Source organism: Notolepis coatsorum (genome assembly GCF_963971535.1).
Source record: "Notolepis coatsorum genome assembly, chromosome: 4".
Classification (NCBI taxonomy): Eukaryota; Metazoa; Chordata; class Actinopteri; order Aulopiformes; family Paralepididae; genus Notolepis; species Notolepis coatsorum.
In genome coordinates, this window is record NC_140168.1 from 120,576,920 (window position 1) to 120,602,283 (window position 25,364).

The following is a 25,364-nucleotide window of genomic DNA, read 5'->3' on the forward strand; positions in this document are numbered from 1 at the left end:
ATGAGGTACTCAAAAAACTGAGCGCGCTCCAACCTAACAAGGCCACTGGCCATGACAACATCCCCTCCAAATTCCTCAGAGACTCAGCAGCCGCCATCACCCCAGTCATCACACACATAATAAACCTCTCCATAAAACAGGGACACGTCCCCAAGGACTTCAAAATTGCGAGAGTAACACCCCTGCACAAAAAAGGCAGTAAATTAGACCCAGGCAACTACCGCCCTGTTTCTATCCTTACCACCATCTCGAAAGTCATGGAAAAAAATTTATATGAACAGGTCGAAAAATACCTTGCGGAAAAGAAAATCTAATCTACGAATTCCAATCTGGCTTCAGAACATCCCACTCCACTGACACATGCCTTCTCTATTTAAACGACCACATCAAACAAGAGGTGGACGCGGGCAAATACTGTGGCATGGTCATGCTGGACCTACAAAAGGCCTTCGACACTGTCAATCACACCATTCTGATTGACAAACTAAAAGCAATTGGTTTTGATAGTCTATCAGTGAGCTGGATGCAATCCTACCTGGAGGGGAGAGAACAGATGGTGGAGGTAAACGGTACCCTACCCCCCCCCCCCCCTCACAGTAAGCTGTGGTGTTCCACAAGGAAGCATACTAGGTCCGCTAATGACATGTCGTTAGCTTGTGACTGCAACTTGTTCCTGTTTGTGGACGACTCAGCCCTGCTGGTCTCTGACAAGAACAAGTTACTTACAGGTTGAAAAAACCCTCAGCTCAGAACTAGGCAAAATCTGCATATGGCTCGCTGATAACAAACTATCATTACACATAGGCCTGCCGCGATAAGCAATAAATCGATTAATTGCCGCGATAATTAAAATTAATGCAATGATTTTGACGGGCGCGATTAATTGCTATTTGCGCGTTTGTTTTAATGAGGCGGAACCAGTGCCCCTTGTCAGTCACTGTCCGTGTTGGGAGGCGGGCCGCTGGCTTTACTACAGAGCAGAGAGCACAGCACAGGAGCTCCGTGGGGCAACACCACATAGCTTAACTACATTTCTCAATAGTGTTGCTCCTTTTAACCAAGTAGCGTTATTTGTAGTGTAACGTTAGCGTTTTAACGTTAGTAGCTAACGTTAAAACTAACTTAAAGTTAGTTGTTCACCAACAATCTCAACATTTGTTTTATCATTAGCTCATGTCGATCTACTAGTAGCATCAGCAAGCTAACGTTAGCTGGCCCCAGTCCACTAGCAGCATGTCGATCTACCAGCAGCATCAGCAAGCTAACGTTAGCTGGCCCCAGCCCATTAGCAGCATGTCGAAGTAGTAGTAGCATCAGCAAGCTAACGTTAGCTGGCCCCAGTCCACCAGCAGCATCAGCAAGCTAGGATAATAACAACAATACTTCCGGTCCGTCGGTGGGCTTCAAAATAAAAGTCTAAAACACCGGAAAAGACGGAGCGGTGGGCTTCAAAATTAAAGTTTTGGGAAATAAATTTCTCAAAAAAAAATTCTCTAACCGGTCGCAATAATATCGCTTATCGCGATATTTTCGGGGGCAATTAATCGCCCAGCAAAATTTGTTATCGTGGCAGGCCTAATTACACATGGTCAAAACAGAGTCCATTCTCTTCGGTTCAAATAACAAACTCAGCAAGACCGACGGCTTCTCAGTTACAGTGGGTGACAATATTGTCACAAGGAAAGAAGATATTACCTACCTGGGTTCCATCCTAGAGGCAAATCTTTCCTGTGACAAAATGGCATCCAATGTAATAAAAAAAGTCAACCAACAAACTCGATTCTTGTACCGGATCTCCTCACTGGTAAACAAGAATACCCTGAAGACTCTGGCAGGAGCACTCATTCAAGGGTACTACGACTATGCTTGCACCTCATGGTACCAAAGCACCTCAAAGGCGCTAAAAACAAAATTACAAACATCTCAAAACAAACTGGTCAGACTACTGCTTGACCTTACTCCTAGAACCCACCTCACCCCTGCCCACTTTGACAACCTAGGATGGCTTAGAGTAGACGACAGAGTACAGCAACTTGCAATGGGCCTGGTCTACAAGATACACTACACGACCAAGGTACCCATGTACATGTCAAAATACTTCCCAAAGGTCAGTGAATACCACGATCACAACACCAGAGGGAGCTCCACAAATCATGTTAAACCCAGATTCGGCTCAAACAAGGGACTAAACACGTTTAGCAATTATGCCACATCAATGTGGAACGCCCTACCCAAAGCTGTAAAGGAATGTGAATCGCTACCCACTTTCAAAAACACTCTCAAAAAACACCTACGGGATGTCCTAACACAACCCCCTCCAATGTACAGTAAATTACCAAGTATGGTCTTGTCAATACTCCAATGTACAGTTTTGCTTGTACAGTTGTACAGTGTCCCCCACCCACCCCTCCTACCCAACCCCCCCCCCCACCCACCTCCAATGTACAGTCCCCCCCACCCCCCCCCCCCACCTACCCAACCTCCTCCAATGTACAGTTTCTACGTCAAATGTATATACTCTTTTTGTGGACTCTTTTCGTATCACAAACAGTACTGCATTTGCAAATCTGGTATGTCATAAATGTATAGATGTAGCAGTACTGTCTATCTGTATGTCATGTATGTCATATATGTTACGATGAATTGAAAATGGGGGACCCTGATGTAAACAAGACGAAAGTCTTTCTCTGGTCTGCATCCCCTTAACAATTCTATGTATTGAGCTGTACTGTACCCATTCTGCAATCTGTTAATAAAGTTTTCATTCAATCAATCAATCAATACATATGACACACACATCCACGACATCAATCCCCACGATGCCCGGCCCGACCCGGCATTTTCCCCCCGGAAAAGCACAAAGTCCTTCATGGTACCAGAACAGCAGATCAACGGGCAGATCAACGGGTAGGGCTGGGCGATATGGCCTAAAAATAAAATCCCAGAACGTTTTTATTTGACACAAAAAAAGTATCAAACCAAGATGAATGTCCCTATTGGGATTGAAGTGCAAACCTAACTTTCACCAATCTTCACAATTTTTTTTTTATAATAATATATATATATATAATATAAAAGGTTACTCTTGATCAAACAAAGATGAATGTCCCTATTGGGATTAATAGTGCAATAACCTGCTTTTTCCCAAACTTCACTTAAAGCAAATAAAAGGTGCCTCTTGATCATCAAACAAGAATGCATTTCCCTATTGGGATTAATAAAGTGCAAATCTAACTTTCACCAAACATCACTTTTTGTAAAATAAAAGGTGACTCTTGAAAATATATATATATATATTTTGTTTTTGAAAAATCGATTTTAGTTTTTCAAAATCGTCCCAAATCATTAATTAGAATTATCGATAATATCGATTAATCGCCCAGCCCTAGCAACGGGTTAAACTGACCTGGTCCGGCGCGACCAAAACCAGTCCCGTGTCCTAGTCACGCCGCTAACCCCAGTCCTAAGAGGGGGGTAGGTACGCGTGTCGATCCAAAACATCACAGAGGGCGCCACCAAGACGGTCAGTACGCGAACGCACTGCTCCTGGTGGCCCACCTCATGGGCGTGAGACCCCTCCGTCAATGTTTTGATCTACTCCGTCATCTCCCCCCAGAGATGCGCGTGAGCCGTCGAGTCTAACCTGGTGCACTGGCGCTCGGTAGAGATAAAAATCTCCTTCCCAGCCTCCCGCATAAAAAACGCCATTTCTATGAATTGGCCAGCCCATAAAGTGGTTCCACATTGAAAGCACCCAGGGCCAGCGCTAGGGGTGGGAATCGCCAGAGGCCTCACGATACGATACTATCGCGATACTTGCGTCACGATACGATAGTATCACGATACTAAATATATCGCGATACGCTGAGTATTGCGGAAATTATTATTATTATTTTTATCCAATTTAATTTATTACCTTTTTTCAACTGCAAAGTAAAACTTTGTCAACATGTTTTATCTAATAAAATAAAGTTCAGTCTGTTCATCTCACTTCAATCATTTTTATTGCAGAACATGGTATTTTCTCAAGCAGACAGATGTAAACACTGTAATCTGTGTTGCATGTACCTGACAAACTGAACTGTTTGTATTACAGTCATATTCCAACTTAACTGAATGCACATGCGTGTGTGTGTGGACTACTGTACTATTACAGGTATTGAAATGAACAATGCAACTTCATTATACAATTTTTTTTTTTATGAATAATGAAATATCGATACTTGGCATCCCTGTATCGATACAGTATCACCACGCAAAGTATCGCGATACTACTACATATCGATTTCCCCCCCACCCCTAGCCAGCGCTATATACACGTCGAGAACCCGGAACACATCGATGGCGAATTCTAATAAGAAACACCAGACAACGTTTCCTCCATGCTGTCTGGGACGAGCAGCAGGAAGCCGGCCTATAAGACACAGACACGGGTCTCATATGACGCGTTTGAGGGTAAACCCTGTCAATTCTGCTCTTTATATAAGAGAGGGGAAGACAGAAGTTCCCCCAGAGAGACCTCTACCCGAGTAACAATTGAAAAAGATATATGTAATAATTGGGCCAAGTGACCAACGGCCCAATATAGGGCTGGGCGATAAAACGATAACGATAACTATCGCGATAAATTATTTCCTCGAAATAAACATGAAGCGTGGTCGCAAAGTTTCGATATATCGTTTTTCCAAGCTTGGATATGAGCACACGCACTAACAACCAATCAGTGAAGGAGATTGCAGACAGCGGAAGGAGACCCGGAAGGAGGTAGGACTCCAGTAGTCAACCAGGCTGGCTAGGCTAATTAGCTTGCACGGCGCTATTTTACAGTTTACCTGCCGAGTTGGTGTGTGTTTTGAATTCTGAGGGTAACTGTTATAGTAGTGTGGGGTATACGGTGGACGTCGTTGCAATGTATTGGGGCGGACCAGAGTATTTTATGGTCATATTTAGTACATTGTCATGGAATACACCGCTTGTAAACGAGGCTGGCTAGGATACTTAGCTTGCACGGCGCTATTTTACCGTTTACCTGCAGAGTTGGTGTGTGTTTTGAATTCTGAGGGTAACTGTTATAGTAGTGTGGGGTATACGGTGGACGTCGTTGCAATGTATTGGGGCGGACCAGAGTATTTTATGGTCATATTTAGTACATTGTCATGGAATACACCGCTTGTAAACGAGGCTGGCTAGGATACTTAGCTTGCACGGCGCTATTTTACAGTTGACCTGCCGAGTAGGTGTGTTTTGAATTCTGAGGGTAACTGTTATAGTAGTGTGGGGTATACGGTGGACGTCGTTGCAATGTATTGGGGCGGAACAGAGTATTTTATGGTCATATTTAGTACATTGTCATGAGATACTCCGCTTGCTCTGGACTGGCTAACTGCTAACGTGCGCGGACTGATGACGACATCAACTCGACTCTCGAGACATTCGCAGCAGCAAAACAAGTCTATTAATAGCCCGTCCATCGGCGCCGGGCATAATAAGTTAATTAAACTTGACAGACATTATATCGACGATAATTATCGATATCGAGTTATATGAAAATAATTTTATAATTTTATCGCAATAACGTTTTTGGCCATATCGCCCAGCCCTAGCCCAATACACACTTTAATAGAGAGCAGAGCAGAAAACAAACAGTCTTCGAATGCATCGCATCATCCAACTTTGACAATGACAGCGGTCTGCAGCACAGAGCCTGAAAACTCACGGATGTCTCATGGCCAATAGGAAAAACGCGCCTAGTGGCGTATTCCATGGCCGGGGAAAATCCTGTGACCCACCCATCCTAATATGGAGTGGAACCAGGAAACCCCCCCTTCCCCCTCCCTGTGACGAGCTGACCCCTCAGCCTGACAGGGAGACTGACAGGCAGGAGGCCCAACCTCCTGGCCAATCAGTAAAGGGGGAGGGGTTTATTAGTCCACCCCTTATGACCCCTCACCCCTGATACGATGCAACAACAAAGCAGAGCCATGACACCAGTTGTAGCGCGCTACATGAAAGCGCATATACCTGTTAGGGTAATAGCTTCACATTCTGCACGCCAGCCACAGACGATAACCTCGTTTGTGCAAAAAAACGGGCATTATACACGGCTCAGGCTTATGTGCAAAACTTGCCACCTGAAATGTATACATTTACCGGTCCCTAAAGTAAAGAAAAAACAACAGACCAAAGAGAGAGGCCAAAGGACCTTGGTACAAGAGCTATATATGTACAACTTCTGTAGGCTAACACCCAACCCAGTTGTGGACTCAATGCCACGTTTACTTAAACGTAAAACACGAACACACACAACCCTCTTTACACAATAAAAAGGGCAAAAGTTCACTCTTACTACTGCAAGAAGAACGCCGTCTTTTATGACAAGGGAAGACATAAGTCCTCGACCAAGTGCTAGCTACAGGCCTTGCTAAGTCATACATAATAGCGACCAAAACAATTTTCAGAGAAAACTGCACCACTCCCTAAGCAAGAGCGCAACCCCAGCAGTAGCTGAGGGTTTACACCGTATCCCCAAAAATATAGCGAATCAACACACGTTTTGTAAACAAAATCATATTTGAGGGGGGGGGGGGGGGGAGACGGGGGCAAACCGGGGAATAATTTCACCCACCCCCTCACCACCTCACCCCTGATACGACGCCAAAAGAAAGCAGAGCCGTGACACCAGGTGCATGGCGCGCCAAATGAAGCACATACTCACCCGTAGAGTAAAGCTGTACATCATGCACGCCAGCCACAGCCGATAACCTTGTTTGAAAACAGGTTTTATCCACGGCTCTGCTTATGTGTGAAAACTTGCCACTCGTTATTTTTATCATTACCCTTAAGCAAAGAAAAATAACAAGCTAAGAGAGGGACTCAAGCCCTTGATCACATGCCACTATGTACAACGCTGTAGGTTAACACCCAGCCAGTTGTGGACTCAAGCCACATTGTCTAAACGTTACATGAACACACGCACAACTTCCCATCATACAACAAAAAAAACCCAGTTCATTTTTACTCACGTAAAAATAACGCTGTTTTTAAGTAGAGAGAAAGACATAAGCCTTGGCCAAATGCTAGAACCTAAGCTATACAAAATAGCGACCAACACAATTTTCACACAGCACACGTCGTATCGCCCAATGCAGTTTTGTTAAACAAAGACATCGTTATTAACCAAAAACATTCGGGAGGGGGAGGAAGGAAGAGTGGGGCAATGTCCTATGGACACCTACCTGCACCTCATACGCAGGACGAAATGGCCGCAAACACAGGTTGGTCTACCACGTTGACGAGGCCTCTCGCTGGCAGGGCCAGAAGCGGCGACGGCTGGAGCCTTGCTCCGGCGTGACGCCCCCCTCCTGCGGCCGGTCATGGTGCAGGCCCGAAGACATCTTCTGCCAGAGATGACGCCATAGTCAGAGTGCCAGGGCCCGCTACTTCCTCACGGCTAGCGCCAATGGTTGTAGCACAAGCTAAAAGCTAACTCCAGGCTGACTGATAGCATCAAGCTAACGTTTCTAGCCGAACGTAGTAGCCAGCTAACGACTTAGCCTAACAGCTAACTGGCTAACAGTTAGCTTTTACCGGCTATCGATAGCCACCAGCTAACGCAGTAGCAAGCTAAGCGGCTACTACTGAAGCTGTATAACGTGAGGAATAGCGATACAGGCCAACACTACAGACAGCCGCTGTCTCTTCCTCTTTTTATCCAAAAAAAAAGGGAAAAAGGCAACACACGTCCTTCTCACAGAACGGTGTTCACCAGACACAGCGGCATCGGCAGCAAGCCCCGTTGTATGCGGGCTGCAGCCGTCCTGAGCTCGGAGATATTCTCATAATGAAACACCAAGTCTGCATCCTTCGTGCCGGGTGTTTTCGTTTTGAAAAACGGGGCCAGCACGGCGGCAGAGGGTATTCCGTTTTTCAGAGACCCGGGGAATTGAACCGCAGACTCGGAATCACGGCCCCAGGAAAACAAAGCTACGACTTCACTGAGGAGGAGCACTGTGTTATCGTGGGGCATCAAACTAGAACCCCCTCCACGCCGCTATGAGAGGCAACGAAGGGATTCTAGCCTGGAGCCGACCTTACGCAAGCTGCACAGTTGTCCCCTCACAACTGACACACCTGAGGCTTGCGTCGCAAAACATCACCCGCCCAGAGAGACCGCCAGCTCTCACACAGCCGACCACCTCTCGAGGCATAGTATCCAGCTGCAGAGCCGGAGACAATGCCGGCGGGGATTGCTCAGCGACGCGCACCCCAATGCGAAGTCTTCTAGACTCTCCGGTGGTGAAGACATTATCGCTTTATTTTCTCGAAAAATAGTGAGAGAGAAAAAACAAAGATACAATGTCAACGCAGCTCCTTTACTAACTACTTTTAGCACTAAACTAAAGTGGTGTATACACAAAACTTCTCGTGGTGAAAGTAGGGAAGGAGCTGATTGTGTGGCCACGACCCCGCGTATATAGGAGCGGGTGTGGGTGTGGCCAGGCGGAGGTGAATAGGGGTGTACATGTGAAAGTTTTTTCATTATTAGAATGGATTAAAGGAATAGTTCCACTAAGAGCAGAGCGTAAAGCTATACGATCTATAACAACCAGGAGATCACTGCAACTCACACAAGTTGGAGAACTATATCTCTCTCTCTCTCTCTCTTGCTCACACACACGCAAACAAAGGGAGCCGCATGTGATTGGTGGAGGCGGGAGCCTTACAAAAAACTAAAAATCCAGTGTTGTTGCTAATCATTGACACATGCTAGCCTGTAATAATCCCCCCCAGAAAAATCTTCTTTGTATTTGATATATTGCAAATATATGCCATCACACACACTGGCATTTAAAGGGTTAGAATTATAAAATGAATATGTGGTGTTATGATCAGGGCTGAAGTTGAATAAAAGATTTATGAAAGAAAAAGTGGTAAATTATTTCAACATATAGTAATATTTTTATGGTGTTTTTGAAGAGAACAATTTAGTCCTTTTTTTCAATCTGACATTACAAAAAAACTGAAAATCCATCTAAATCAGTGTTGTTGCTAATCATACATATGCTAGCCTGTTTTTTAACAATAATTTGTAATGCCATCACAAACACTGGCATTTAAAGGGTACAAATAAAAGAAATTCCTGCACCAGAATGCAGGAATTTAAGTCTTTGTAACAAAAAAAATCCTGGTGGGGGACCCCCCGCTTAAAAAGTGGCCTGACTGGGGCTATATTTCGCACTATATTTCCTGGCCTGAATGATTTCCCCAGTCCAGCCCTGGTTAAAAGCCTCCAATGCTTATTAGTGTGTGTGTGCATTTGAACGTTTGCATGTTTCAACCATACATTTCGATTTATAAAAAAAAGTATAAATTATTATTATTATAAATTTTTTTACCTCCTATAATAGTGAGGGTCGCGGCTCTCTGACACCGATATTTCGGGGGTCGCGGCCTGAAAACATTGGGAACCCCTGGTCTATTGGACACAACAACTACTTCGGCAAGCCTAACGCACACATGCTACTATGAAATGTGATTAAATGAATAGGATGGACTGGAAGGTGGTGCGGCTGCTTGAAGAACACAACAGCAGGTACCTGTTCAGGACAGTTGATGAAGATACCATCCAGGATCAGGTACGTCCAGAACAACGGCCACTCACACTCAATGTTCTCAAACAGCTTCAGCTCTGCAGACTCATAGTACAGACGGTTAGGGTCCTGGATAGAGAGGGAAGGAGGGAGAGAGGGAGGGATAGAGAGAAAAGGAGAGAGGGAGGGGGAGGGAGAGAGGGTGGAAGATGATTTATGATTTTATTACGGATCCCCATTAGCTGGTGCCAGGGAACAAAATAAGTACCAGCCAACCGCCAATGGCTGGTAAAAAATCTGCCTGGCTGGTAGTTTTTCAAATCGACCAGCCAAATGGCTGGTAAGTCAAAAAGTTAAGTTTGTTCCCTGAGAGCAGAGCTACACAGCAGTGCGCCTATTTTGCGAGCCGAAATAAGTCTGTGGTTTTTTCTTCTTCTCACAACGGGTCAAATGCATCTAACATGCATTGCATCGTCGCCATTCCTTTATTAAAAAAAAAGCCCTACCCAGCCCGAACCCGCCGGGCCGGGCCGGGCCCCGTCGGGCCTGGGCAAGGTTGCAGTGCACTAATGGCAACCAGCTAGTCTTCCTGGGGTCCACACAAAAAAACATACAAAAACAATTATTGCAAAACAGAATGATTAAAAGCCAGTACTCAACATACAATACACAATGAAACTAACAATTAAGATGGCTAAAATTACATGCAAGCAAAGAAACAGAAAACAAAAAAAACAAAACAGTGTTAAATACAATTTAAGATTGTTTTTAAAATTGAATATTTTTAAGAATTGCTTTTAGAATGCTCATCAATGTTACTAAAACATCAATTTCACCATACCTTTAAAAAGAAAAGAAAAAACACACAAAGTAATCAGAAGAAGTTTTGGATAACATGGCTGCAGCTACACTCATGCATGACATATATTAATTTCCTTCCGGATTATGGCTCCTTTGAGTTTCTTTTTGAAAGATGGAGGGAAAGAGGGAGAGATGGAGAGAGGGAAAAAGGAAGAGGGAGGGAGAGAGGGAGGAAGAGTGAGGGAGAGATGGAGAGGGAGAAAGGGAGAGCAAAAGAGGGCAAGGGAACTATAATATGGATTTGGGTAGCATGTGGAATCATGCCATAAATCAATCATCATGAAAAGTAAATTATCATTCTGGCGATTGTTGAGGACATTTTAATATGGGCTGATGCTGCACCAGGTACTGTACTGACTGGACACTTTGTCTACGATAAGAAACATACAGCTGAATCCATTTGTGCCACTTCCCTGTGATTTAAATAGACTGAGAGCACAGCCACATTACGTAAGCTTTCAGTTGTGCCGAGTGGAGACATCCCGCTCACACTAGACGCTGCATGTTGGATCTAGTTTATATTCAGTCAGACAGAATGCCATGTTGACATACCATCTCTTAACACTTTCAGAGCCCGGGCGGCTACGTGGCGTAGTGGGCAAGGCGCTCGCCACGAATGCGGAGACGCTGGGCTCGCCTGTTCGAGCCCAGCGCTCCACATTGCTTTCAGTTTAGCTGGTCGTTCATACTAATACACATTGGCCGTATTAGGGGGTGGGAAACTGATGGGTGGGGATCGGGCGTTGTGGACAGCGACTCCTACAGGTCGGTTGGTGCGCCTGCGCAGTAGAATCAGGAAGTGTCGGGGGCAGCGTGAGCCTCCCACGGCGCGTTACTCCTCGCCACTGAGAGATCGAGCTGCGCAGGTGAAAAGATGCGACTGCTGTTACCTCAAGTACCGGAGGGGACTTGTGCTATGTATGACTTAGTCCACATTGCAGCCGGCTTGTGGGAGGCAAGAAACAGCGTTCGTGACAGGGGAGGGTTGAATTGGATGATACGAAATTGGGATGGGAGAAAATATAGAAAAATGGGAGAAAAAGTGAAAAAAAAAAGAAAAAAAAAACTTTCAGAGCCCAAGCTTAACCTTGATTTACCGGTTGAATGCCCACCATCCACTTCAATGTTAGCGCTAAAAACGCCTAATCTATGTTTTAAATTATGGCTATGTGTCTAATCTGCCCATCGCTTATCAATGACTCATTTTCCAGTCAACATTGTCGAAGTGGATTGTTTTTTTTATCGGTTCATTTTCGTTTTATAGCATTTTGAAAAGCCCTCGTTTTCAAGGAAAATATAAATATTCCATGATAAAAGACGTTTACTGGAATATTCTAGAATACACAAAAACGTTGTAATTTTTCTGCCTATTCATGAATAGTTTTCAAACAAACGCTAGATTATCGATAGTATATGTGTACGTATGCACGCTGGGGCGAGCTGAAAATCGATTCTCTGATTTCCTCATCAGCGATTGCGCACACAGAGACACATCACACATAGGGCAAACGCTGAGATCTCAGCGAATACAACTCTGATTATCCCAAGACTGGTAAAATAGATTCCTTACCTCAGATCAGATGTTCTCCAAAAAGATCATTCCAATTCCTGATCGCCATTCCAAAAATCAATCACGCTTATTGTGATAAGCTTATTAGTGTTAACAGCAAACATGAACAAACTCTAGATGTGAGGCATTTAACTATATTAGGCTATTAGGCTCGTCAGGGACTAGATCCTGCAAGATCTGTCATCGCGATAACAGCGGAAAAGGTTATTTACTATCATATCGAGTCTTAAAATGGGATTTTCTTAAAAGGAGTTGACACAATCTGCCAATGCCAAGCCCCACCCTCTTTTCTTAGCAGATTTACTTTCAGTTGTTTTAAGAAAATAAGATGTTAAGTCTTTATACAAAATTAAATGACATGATAAGAGATTTCCAGTGTACAGAATGGAAGAAAATAAAGACATGTCATGTTTGCCTCTATAGGAGTTTATATGTTGTATGTATAATGTATGTATGTATGTATTTTTTATTTTTTTAATCCTTTTTCTCCGCCTGATTTTTCTATGCTTTTCTCCCCATCCCAATTTAGTCGTTATGCCAATTCCGCCCCTCCCCTACCTGGTCGTTGTGTGCATGTTCCCCCTACTGGTCGGTACAAGGGAACCCTGAAGTCTACCACATGCTTCCTCCGACACATGGGGAGACAGCCAGCGGCTCCCTTTTCACCTGGCAGCGAGGACTCTCATTGGTGAAGAGTAACGCGTGGGAGGTCACGCTGCCTTCACCACTTCCTGCCTTTCGCTGAGCAGGTGCCCAGACTTTGGGGTGAGTGTTTGACAAAACAAGTGGCCCGTATTTAACCCTTGCACTGTCCACAACGCCAGATTACCACCCACGACTTCCCTCCCGCTAACTCAGCCAAACGAGTTAGTATGACGATCGGCCCAAGCCGCAGGCAATGCTGACTCCAGGAGTCGAGACCGCAGCCTCTTGCATTGGTGACGAGCGCAATCTCCGCTACGCCATGTATACATATGTATGTATGTATGTATGTATGTATGTATGTATGTATGTATGTATGTATGTATGTATGTATTTTACCTCTTTAGGAGTTTTGTGTCCATCCCTGAGAAACCTGCAGCACCCATACCGACCCTAAATACAGAGAGAAAGAGACAGAGAGACAGAGACAGAGACAGAGACAGACAGAGACAGAGAGAGAGACAGATAAAGAGAGAAAGAGAGAGAGAGAGAGACATAGAGACAGAGAGACATAGAGACAGAGAGAGAGAGAGAGGTTACTGGGGACAATTTCATGAGAATAAAAAGCTAATCACAGGTAACAATAATTTATTTTATAAAATGTTTATTTCTTCGATACAAAATAAAAGTCTGGATAGGAAGTTCTATTCCCCTGTTTAGGTATAATTTCTTCCATTGGTGAGGTTGACGATGGTCGTCACAGTGAGGTCAGGCTTAGACAACTATTCTTTTACAATAATGTAATATACTGAATGTTTTTATTGCATTCTATTCTATTCCTTTATGGATGATCTCTTTTAGTCCTATCCATTATATTAAATGCCAACATTGTGGGAAATGCGTTTACCAGAAGATAGATACCAATTTCCTCTCTGTGTGTGTTCAGTAGAAAGCTATCCGGCTGCAAGCTAGCCTAGCTTATGGCCAAAAACACCTCTCCAAAAAGTTTTAAACTAGGCTAGTGGTCTGTATTGGCTTCAGAGGATTTGTGCTAAACTAGGTTAGCTTAACACTTTAAGGACCAGCCACGAGTATATACGTGTTTCGGTGCCATGCGTTGTGGACCAGAGCCACGTATATAGCCGTGGCAAGTTGTTATTGTTTTATTCCATATTTATAACGCTATTAACACTTTGTATGCTACTCGCGGGTTTTCTCGGGACCGTTGAATGCCACGTCACGAGTATTCTCGGATTTTTTTTCTTTTTTTTTCTTAGCGATCTGAAATCATATTGCATCACGCAAGCCTACCGTTGGAGATCCAGGGACCGCCGCCGCTCAGATCTGAAAAAAGCGCCCCCTATCGTCTCCCAGGTGGTAAATCACCCTTTTGGAATGGACTCAATGAAAGTGAATGGGAGAACGGATTTCTGACTCCACATTTTACTTTTCACTGATGCAGCCGGGGTTACCAGAGTTCATCCTGGAGCCTCTGAGCCGCGCGGATCATGTGTTATACTGTACACACGTTGGATCTATACACTTATCGATTTTTTCGAATGGTGATCAGGAATTGGAATATACCATTTGGATACCATCTGATGTCAGGTAAGGAATCTATGTTATCAGTGTTAGGATAATCAGACTCGTTTTCACAGAGATATAAGCTTTTTTGTGATATGTGCTCTAGCTATTTTCACTGTAAAAGCCATGAGGAAATGAGAGCAGCTATTATCAGCGCGCGGCTCGAACGTGCGTGCACATATACTATCGATCATCTAGCGTTTATTTGAAAGCGATTCATAAATAGGCCGGCAAATATCAACGTTCTGGAATATTCCAGTAAAAGGCGATTATCATAGAATGTGTTGTTTTTCACCTGAAAACGGGTGCTTTTCAAAATGCTATCAAGCGGAAATGAAGTGATAAAAAACCAATCTGCCTTGACAACATTGACTGGAAAATGATTATTTGATAAGCGACGGGCAGATTAGACACATAGCCATAATTAAAAACATAGATTAGGCGATATTAACGTTAACATTGGCGCCGATGGTGGCATTCAAGGGACTAAATGGGAATTAACCTCCGGCGCTCAAAGTGTTAACATCCGCGATCGAGATCCATGACCTACCCACATATTTGATTTTCGAAACATGCAATACCGGCCAGATCCGCTTAGGGGCGCCATCGCTCCACTGCAGTATCATTGAGGGGATTTAAAAAAAATCTTTTACAGTCTGTGGGCGGATCATATGAGCCTCGATTCCAAACGAAGACCCTCCATCTTTGATCACGTTACCGAACGCATATTTCAGCCTGGAATAATGGGATTTATGATTAGCCAATGGACATATCGATCTACCAGAATCCGATGACTAATGAAGAAATGCTGCCGGCGATCACATGGCCTGACGGTAGGATACTATTCCCCCAAATTACAGCTGGATTGGACATTGTTTTAAAACCTAACGTGATCGATCAGTGAACATGGCTGATTGAACGCACACTATATTGCTAATAAATAATACTAATCGGCGTTCCCCGCCGCCCCCATTTCATCCATAGATGCTCTGTAATAGTCCGGATGCTACGCAGTTTGTTTTATTTCATTCGTGTACATATACAGCAGAAATGGCGTTTGATATAACGGCGCCAACGTTTAGCCTATTATCTGACGAGACGAAAAGCGCAATAAACCTTATATTCACGACGCTATAAAATGACAACCAACCAATGGATTTTTATTTTCTTTAAGCCATTATGAAGGCACAGTTTATGCACTCAAGTGACAATGAGAATGGACAGATAGCAATACTATAAATTATATATATAGCTCTTAGAAAGTTCATCGGTTTGTAAACAAACCTCTGTCCTCTGAGGCATAAATGGTCGCCAAAGTGTTAAGACAGTAAGCACATTTCCCATAATGTTGGTGTATTCCTTTAACAGCAAAGGCAGGGTAGAATATCTATATTCTATTCACCTGTAGCTTAGAGATGATCTCCTCCTTGGTGATGTTGACTATGCTGATATCCTCCACAGCGAAGGCGGGGTAGGAGATGATGGCGAGGACGCCGGCGTCCACCTCTTTAGACATGGAGGCTCTGGGTAATATGGAGGTCAGGATGGACTGAAGCGGGGGGAGGAGAAGAGGGAGGAGGTAAGAGGTGGTGGAGTGGTGAAGCCCCCATGCGTATCCCCCTGATGGCCTGGGATCAGATCCCCCCAGAACCTTCTCTCCTGCTTCTCTTGCTGATCCCTGGCTGTAAACACTGTCACCTCACAGCAAGAAGGTTCTGGGTTCAATTCGCGCTTGGGGACCAGGTTGCCAGGTACCCAGGTGGGGTATCTCCCGGGCCTTTCCCTGTGCTCGCAAGGGTTTCCCCTCCAGAAAAAGAGATAAACCCAAAGGAAAGACATGCAGAACAGATCGCTAACACTGTCACGTCCCTGACGAAGACGGACAGGAGTACTTGGATTGGTCCCCGGGCGCAACCCATGTCTGCTCCCGGCTGCCCTGGGGGGGGGTCAAGTATTTCATTGGCGATCCAAAGTCATTCTGGCTCGACTCCTCCATTATTTATCTGTCTCGCTAACCAGAAAACTGGGATTACGGTCTCAGGACCCTATACTTAAGAGTTTGGACTGAGTTAGAGAAAGAAGGCCTTTATCATCTTGCTTAATAGGTTATTTTAGGCACATTCTATTCAACATGTTAGCATCCCAAGAGCAAACAGACTCTCCGTCGAGGTTTTGACAAATTGGACCATTTCAACAACTTTGGGGTGAGTGTTTGACAAAACAAGTGGCCCGTATTTAACCCTTGCACTACCACACGACAGAAGGTTAACCTTTCACTACCACACTACAGATGGTTAAGCGTCAGTAGTGTGGTAGTGAAAGGGTTAACCTTCTGTCGTGTAGTTGTGAAAGTGTTAACCCTTTGTCGTGTAGCAGTGAAAGGGTTAACCTTCTGTAATGTCACAGTGAAAGGGTTAACCATTTGGTAGTGTGGTAGTGAAAGGGTTAAAGGGGACCTGCATTGCTATTCCTAGCACTATTTGGGCAACTTTACACAATTCCTGTGAGTCTATTGAAGACATATGTAAGTTTATTTTCAAAAAAATGCATTGTTTTATATTTCTAATCAAGTACTCAAAACCATAATTTTTCAGCCTCAGGATTTCAGGCTGTTATGGCCTGGCTCCGCCCATAAGCACTTTGAGTGACAGTCAGCCCACACAGTCTGCGACTAGTAGACAGAGAGAGATAGAGAGAGAGAGAGAGAGAGAGAGAGAGAGAGAGAGAGAGAGAGAGCGAGAGAGAGAGAGAGAGAGAGAGAGAGAGAGAGGATTCACTTCCTTGTGTGTGTCCAGCAGACCTCCCTGCTGGACCTCCCTCCCTCTCTCTTCCTTTCTTCTTTTTTTTTCACTCTCTCCCTCTGTATCATTCTGCTCTCCGTGGGGCGGTGTTTCTGTGCGTCTCTCTCTCTCTCTCTGTCTCCCTCTCTCTCTCTCTCTCCCTCTCTCTCCCTCTCTCTCTCTCTCCCCCTCTCCCTCTCTCCCTCTCTCTCCCTCTCCCTCTCTCTCCCTCTCTCTCCCTCTCTCTCTCCCTCTCTCCCTCTCTCTCTCTCTCCCTCTCTCTCTCCCGTTCGGGGGGGTGTGCCGCGCGGCAGCTTGTGCTCCCGAATGGGGGGGGGGGGGGGGGGGGGGGGGCGGGACCTGCGCACGGAGTGTTTGCACAGTGGTCTCTCTCTCTCCCTCGCAGAGTGCATGCAGAGGTGTCGGGTTTCACTCTGCCTCGCTGTATGAGGAAGTGGTTTCCACTCGCTGTGTAGTCTAGGTAGATTGTGGGCGGGCATTAGGGATGGGTACCTTTCACATTTGAACCGATACCGGTACCTGTGAATCGATACCGGTACCCAACGGTACCTTTTTTCGGTACTTTAGTCTCAAGAAATTTAATTTACCTACCTCAGTCGTAAAAAAAAATCCAAACTTCAAATAACTACAATTTAGACAGTTTTCGGCTTGTCATTGATCCGACTGCTTTGTTGTTGAATCAAGTCAAATCCTAGGTAAGCATATATTGTGCGTGTGAACGTTGACATGAAAAAAAAAAGGTAAAAAAAAAAAAAAGGTAAAAAAAAAAAAAAAAAAATAGATTTTTTTTTAATTTTTTTTTCGGTTTCTCACTTGATTCGATACTCGGTAGTACCGACGTGTTTCGGTTCGGTGCCTCAAAAGTACCGAATTCGGTACCCATCCCTAGCGGGCATTAGCTCCAACCACAGAGCCAATCGCACCACTGTCCGCTTACCCAGGGCCCCGGTGACGTCACGATATGCCTCAAATCAGGATGACTTAATTAAATCTAGCAGGAAATGGTCTGAGCTGAATGAGAGCAATCCGCCAATATGGTATTTAGACACAAAAACACATTGATACTAACTCCTATTACTATAATACAATGCTAGAGACTGAAAAATGACATTTATAATGCATGTCACCTTTAAAGTGTAGGTAATAAGAGTAGGTAGGTACACAGGCAGGATCTAGGAGCTACAAATGGGACTTTGGAGGAAGTGCTGGAGAGAAGGGGAGGGGGATGGGGGATGTGTCCTCACGTCTCAAATGTCCCCTTTATGCAACGTGCACACTCTCGTGTCCCCATGCAGGGCTTTCTCTAAACAATGGTATAGGGATTATGGGCGCAGTGCCACTATGACAATGTGCCACCAAGTTTTATTAAAAAAAGTATATGAATAAATACCTTCTTTTTATGGGGGGGGGGGCGTCAGTGAAAGCTTGGGGCCAGCTTAGAAACAGACTTAGAATTGTCTAATACATGATTGCTCTGTTCTCTGTTCCACTGTGTGCGTGTTTTCGTGTTCAACGTTAAACTATTGTGCAAACCTTATACACTAAATAAATTACTTAAATAACTATTTTATTGAAATTATGTTTTTAAGTTGCAGGAAATTACAGCAAATGGCTTTCTCTATTGCACAAATCTTTTTGCCTCCCAGGGGGGGGGGGGCACAGCCATCCTCCAGATCACCCCCTAGTTGAGACTCAGCACCATCTCGTTTGAAGATCCTGGGGAAAGCCCTGCCATGTGTGTGTGCGTGTGCGCGTGTGTGTGTGTGTGTGTGTGTGTGTGTGTGTGTGTGTGTGTGTGTGTGTGTGTGTGTGTGTGTGTGTGTGTGTGTGTGTGTGTGTGTGTGTGTGTGTGTGTGTGTTTACCTGACAGTGCTGTATATCGTCAGCCAGTGCGTGGACCACAGACCCAGGTCCCCCCTTAGCTCCAAACAGATTCAGGTCATCTAGAGCCTCCAGTGCTGCCTGGAGGGAAGAACGGTGTCAATTAATCTGTGTGATTAATCTGTGTGTCATCACTTGGATTTCCATGGGATTAAGAGTATTAAAGGGTGACTCGCCCCTATACCAGGCTGTGTTGGTGTCATGGGTCTGAATCCCACCTCATGCTGTTGTGGAGACTTCACCACAACAAGTATCTTACAAACCAAGCCAACTGGCTACCAGGCTATAGGCTATATTATTATTATTATTATTATTATTATTATTATTATTATTATTATTATTATTAAATTATTATTATATAGAGAGAACCACCGTGGTGCCAGTTTCCATTCTCAAAGTCTTAAATTCTCAAATGACCCTGTGTGTGTATGTGTGTGTGTGTGGGAGGGTGTGCGTGTGTGCGCGAGTGTGTGTGTGTGTGTGTATTTGCATGTGTATTGTGTTATTCTGGTGCAAGATAGTTCTGAGAAACCTAAGTGCTTCACAGTAGAGAATATGATAGCTACCTTATAGGCTGAGGGCAAGGCTGAGTCAGGGTGTGTGTGTGTGTGTGTGTGCGCGTGCGTGTGTGTGTGTGAGCGCACGTTGGCCAGTATACTGTGCGTCTAAAACCTCTAGTCGTTTCAGAAGAGCTGCATTCTCAGCTGCTAATATGCGTTCGCTCTCTCTCGCCATCATTCTCGCTCTCTCTCTGCATAGATAATGACAGTAATGCGGTGCAGGTGTCACTCACTGTCCCCCAGTTTCTGCAGGGAGACAGGTTTTCCTGTATCTCCCCTTTTCAACCACACTGCTCAGCCAGTCTGAACTCTGTCTCGTATTTAGTTGTGGATCAGTAACCCTGCTCAAATGGTCGCTCTCTCTCTCTCCTCCTCTCTTTCTGACATTCTCCGTCACTCTCTCTCTGCTTGCATGCACACGTCTCCGATACTGTACGTTGACCAGTTATAGCCGGAGTGCCGGAGTGCGTGTGTGTCTGTGGACTCTGTGCACTCTAAATGTCTGGACAGTTGCCATGGCATGAATACATTTTATTGGCCTCTAGCACACCTGCCTGATCCCATAATACAACACACCATGACCCCCCTTTCTCTACCACAGTATCACGCTCCCTCCCTCCCTCTTCACTCTCTCCTTCTCTCCCTCTGTCCATTCTAAACATTTCACGTCAAGTTCACACATGTACACACACACACAACTCAGGTCTTGAGAAAGGTATCGCTCCATTGCTAGACATGTAACATGAAACACACACACACCCACACACATATATATATAGGGAGCAGCAGGGAATGTAAAAAAAATTCCACTAGAGGGCTATATGTCTCTCCTCATATTTCCCTGTCTGCTGTCTGTGGTAGGGTTGCCCCGGTGGGAAGTGTTCGACACACACTGATTACATAACTTTCTTGCCCACCCCACCATTATATACAAAAGCCTCTGTTCCTCTCCTTCCTTTAATGGAAACCCTGTATGGGGATTTAACTCAAAGTTAAACTGTAAGCAACATGCTAACTGCTACTACTCCTCTGTAGCTAGCTACTAGCTTTGTTGTTAGCAACGTGCTGCTAACTGCTACTACTCCTCTGACTGTAGCTACTAGCTTTGTTGTTATCAACATGCTAACTGCTACTACTCCTCTGTAGCTAGCTACTAGCTTTGTTGTTAGCAACGTGCTGCTAACTGCTACTACTCCTCTGACTGTAGCTACTAGCTTTGTTGTTATCAACATGCTAACTGCTACTACTCCTCTGTATAGCTACTAGCTTTGTTGTTAGCAACGTGCTAACTGCTACTACTCCTCTGTAGCTACTAGCTTTGTGATTAGCAACATGCTAACTGCTACTACTCCTCTGTAGCTACTAGCTTTGTGATTAGCAACGTGCTAACTGCTACTACTCCTCATCGCCGTTTGGTAAAGATTTGGAGTCAGCAGAGGGACACTGTCATCTGTAGATTTAGCAAAGAGCAGGTATCAGTCCACTACAATGAACCACGCTTAAACTAGCGTTAGCCAACTAGTGCAGAAAAGCTACACGCAGTTCATGTTGGAAAACTATGATATTGTTTGTAAACCATCTCAAGTGTCTTGGATGATACGTCTCCAATGTGAATTTGTTCAAATGACTCTGTTTCAGTGGTTGTACTATTGTATTACTGATTTTTTTTCTTTTTTCTTTTACCCAAGGTAGGTTCGTGAGCACATGCTCTTTTTCAGCAACGCCCTGCTTCACACACACACACACACACACTTACATACATTCACACCTGGGAGCCGCCCTGTACAACTACCGTTGGCCACTGACCAACTCCACTGGAGCAGTTGGGGGTTAAGTGCCTTGCTCAAGGGCACTTCAGTGGTTGGTATTGAGGGACGGGAGAGAGTTATTCATTCCCCCGTTTTTTCCTGCCAGTCCGGGGGATCGAACAGGTGACCTTCTGGTCACAAACATGCTTCTCTAACCTTTAGGCTACTGCTGGCTCCCCATTAAGCCTAATGTCAAATTCCTCTTATGGTCATTAGGCATAACATTACTCATCGCTGCAAACTTATGGAGAATGAAGAAGGTGACAAGACTGTCAATGGTTTTTACTGCAAGCTATTTATTTGCTAAGCGTGTTAAACGTCAGTGTGTAACCGGTAACGCTGGTATTGCCACAACTTTATTAACCGGTGTGAAAATTTCCTCACTGTGGGCGTCCCTAGTTGGTGGTGGACTCAAACATGGACTGTGGACAGTATAGAACAGGGATCGGCAATAGGCGGCCCGCGGGCCGACATTGGCCCGCCAGCAATCATTTCTGGCCCGTCAGATTATTTTGAGAATATGATATTTATTTTACACGCGGGAAATATTCACTCGGGACGCTAGGGTGTCTTTTATTGTGAAGCTGTATCTATCTACCGGTAGTCATCAAAAGCATGTCTGTCACTATAGCCAATTGAAATGCTAGAAATGGTCACGTGAACTGGGAGAACCAATGGAATAGTCCCACCGGGCCGCATGTATATTTTCCTAACACACTTTCACTTCCGCGTTCGAGATGGAGCGAGTAACAAAATGTGTTAAAAAAACAAAACAAACATATTTTGCAACGGGGAAATATAACGCTTCTTTTAATAAACAGGAGCCATACTTAAAATACAGGTTTATCGCAACAGGTCGGTGATTCTTGCGTGCCGAGCCGACGTCCTCTCTGCATAATATGTGGCGACAACAACAACAGCAGCGAGGCAATGATGACAACTGTGTTCAAGTTGGCATATAAAGTAGCTGCATTCAATGCCAATCTGGAATTGGAGGGCGGCGAGTGGATATGTGACATGGTTCAAACATTAGCAGGGATTTTGGAGGACTTAACAACAAACAAGGTATGGTGAGTCGTGTTTTCATGCATTCTGTCTTCTGATCTGTTCATCACGCGCCGCGGTGATCTGCAACAGCTGATCTGCTGTTCATGAATGAATGAATGAATGAAAACTTTATTTAACAGATTGCAGAATGGGTACAATACAGTACGGCGCAATACACACAATTGTTAAGGGGATGCAGACCAGAGAAAACGTTTGTCTTTTTTCACTATATTAAATTAGCCATTGTTTTTGATCCTGGCCCGCCAAGCAATGGCTTGGGGGAAATCTGGCCCGTGGCCAAACCTAATTGCCGACCCCTGGTATAGAAGCTAAGCAGTGTGCTTACCTTAGCCATGCCTATAGAGCTGGCGTTGAGCTCGGCGATGCCCTGGTTGGTTTTGTCGCCTCTCTCCCACATCCCATAATCCTGCGGAACACCAGAGAAGAAGAGTGAACGCATTTACCATCACAACCAATATGTTGTGATTGGAGGACCAAGAAAGGAGGGCAGAGTTTGAGATAGACACAATGCCAACAAAGAAAAAGTCTTATTGATCGGAACCATTGAGACCTCCTTTGACGGTTCTCAACCATTTCTATACCAAGGACCCCAATGAGACCACGGACCGCTCCAGGCTCCCACATTTGATCCCAAATTCTGCCATTGTGGTAAACATCTTGATAACTGAAATAACAGTGGAATTAAACGACTCTTCATTTTGCTATAGCGACCATCTGGAACCCCTCCAAGGACTGCCAGGGACACTGTGCGGTTCTAGATGGGAGATGGGTACTTCCCACGCATATATATGGAGATGATGCATTGCTTATCTATATTTGATTGCCACTATGGCCATCAGCCATTACATTTTAAACATCAACTTCACACCCACATTAGCGAAAGCCAGCAGATTCACACTGACTGCTGAGCGAATAGCCTGGCTAGTTGAATTAGCACCCTAATGCCATTAAGAACCAGATACTTTCTACAGAGCTACCAATTTGTTAGCACTACCAGGAGATATAGCTGACCTCCTCCATCCCTACATCGCACCCCGGAGGCTGCGGTCCTCTGACTCCGCTCTCCTCTCCATCCCCACCACCAACCTGGGCACTGTCGGTCCCTGCAGAGCCTTCTCTGTTGCTGCTCCCACCCTCTGGAACTCACTCCCTCCAGACATCCGCAACGCTACATCCCTGCACTCATTCAAATCTCAACTCAAATCTCACCTCTCCACCAAATGTATCAATGACTCTGCCTGACTTCACTCTTTTTACCCAATTGTTCCTCTGATCTCCCCCCACTTGTGAATAATTAGATACATTAATGGTCTGGTTTAAATGTTTAGAAACCCATGCATTAATAGGACAGAAAGTCAGGATAGTCTGACAAGAGATATTAAGGTGACAATAAGTAGAATTACTATGTACACAATCATATAGAGATGGGGTGGTGGTGCCTTTTACCCAATAAGTGGAGAGGGTGGTAGTGTTTGTTGACACATCAATATGTATAAAACATGTAATGATTCAGTTCATCCTTGCAGGAAACATCTCCGGTATTTTTGCATGTAATCAATAAAGTACCGTTTCATTCCTGAAAAACCTTTGTTCAAAATCTTATTTCCCACTACACTACTCCTCCTCCCTCCTGTGGTGCGTCTAACCTGGAGATATTGACAGGATGTTATTTGTTAATATACCTTGTTCTCTGGTAGACACAGGGTGCTACAATAATCCTTTGACATGCTGATATGTCATGTTTTTAACTATAGCTACAGGTATCTTGTTAGGTTTCCCCTCTTGGTTGCATATTACTGCTCCAATTGGTTCCCCTCCGGAGGGCGTGTCTTGCTCCAATTGGTTCCCCTCCGGAGGGGGCGTGTCTTTCAGAGTATGACTCGCTGCGCTCCAATTGGTTCCCCTCCGGAGGGAGGGCGTGTCTTTCAGAGTATGACGCGCTGCGCTCCGTCTCCATGGTCCTTTACAACTATCTTCACAAAGGTATGTTTCCGGAAAGGGCGCTAGCTCGCTGTCGGTTGGAGGAGAAAACAAGTAGGCACTTACAGCCACTTTGTAGGCCGCCTCAATGTAGAACATGAGATTCTGAATGACATCCACTTCATCCTGGGTGTAAACAATATGGAGGCCTGGAGAAAACACAGAAGATTAGATTAGATACGTTTTCTTGTTGCTTCACAGAATCCACATAGAATTTCAGAGCCTCTCTCTTATGATCAATTTTTTTTTTTAACTTTGAGGTTCCTACTTCCACATCTTATGCATTGCTTTTATTCTGTCTATTTTATACTGATTTTATGTCTGCACTTTATGCAATCCTTTAATTTTGTCATTGATCTGCTCATTTATGTAAATTCTCTGCTCATCTTATACCTGTCTATATATTTGGCAATTATATGCTATTTTTGTGCCTAGATATCCATTATGTCTACATTACTGCTGTGAAGCACTTTGGGCTGCAATTCTTGTATGAAAGAGGCTATACAAATTGTATTATTATTATTATTATTATTATTATTCCATAAGCCCCCGGTTAAACTCCATGCATGCTGTGTTGCTCTCATTTTGTTATGTGTTGTAAATACAGTGCACCCTTCCTTCACAGCGGTGAGAGCTGTGGGCAAAACTAAAAGCTGAATGAAATCCCTGTCCCAATAGAATGGTGTAAAGCAGGGGTCAGCAACCTTTTTGACATGGAGTGCCTGTTTGAAATATAGTTGTAACTAGTGTGCCTCAACAATATTCCATGCATCGTAATATTTTTTTCTCATAATCAGGTCTTTTTAATGATAATTTTTACATTATTACATCATTATTGTTATTGTTATTATTAACAATATTATTATGATGGTTGTATCAACCCTAAATCTGAGTTGGGGGGGGGGGGGGGGGGGGAATGCAATGCAGACAAACAGCTGCATACAGTGCGACCATTTCACTCACATTTGCCCATTCATTTTTGGACACATCACACACCATTGGTGTGTGTACTGTACGTG

At 44.4% G+C, this 25,364-nt stretch overlaps 1 protein-coding gene across 2 annotated transcripts in view; it reads right to left on the bottom strand.

Annotated features, from left to right (window-relative positions):
* The window catches only part of phka1a (phosphorylase kinase, alpha 1a (muscle)), a 157,548-nt gene that overhangs the window by 90,283 nt on the left and 41,901 nt on the right, over nt 1-25,364 (bottom strand). For both annotated transcript variants that reach the window (XM_084313407.1, XM_084313406.1), the window contains 6 exons: nt 24,412-24,494; nt 22,691-22,771; nt 18,912-19,010; nt 15,650-15,796; nt 13,063-13,116; nt 9,597-9,719 (listed from right to left, as the gene is read on the bottom strand). In XM_084313407.1, coding sequence (XP_084169533.1) covers nt 9,597-9,719; nt 13,063-13,116; nt 15,650-15,796; nt 18,912-19,010; nt 22,691-22,771; nt 24,412-24,494 — 587 coding nt within the window. The remainder of the gene's footprint in view (nt 1-9,596; nt 9,720-13,062; nt 13,117-15,649; nt 15,797-18,911; nt 19,011-22,690; nt 22,772-24,411; nt 24,495-25,364) is intronic.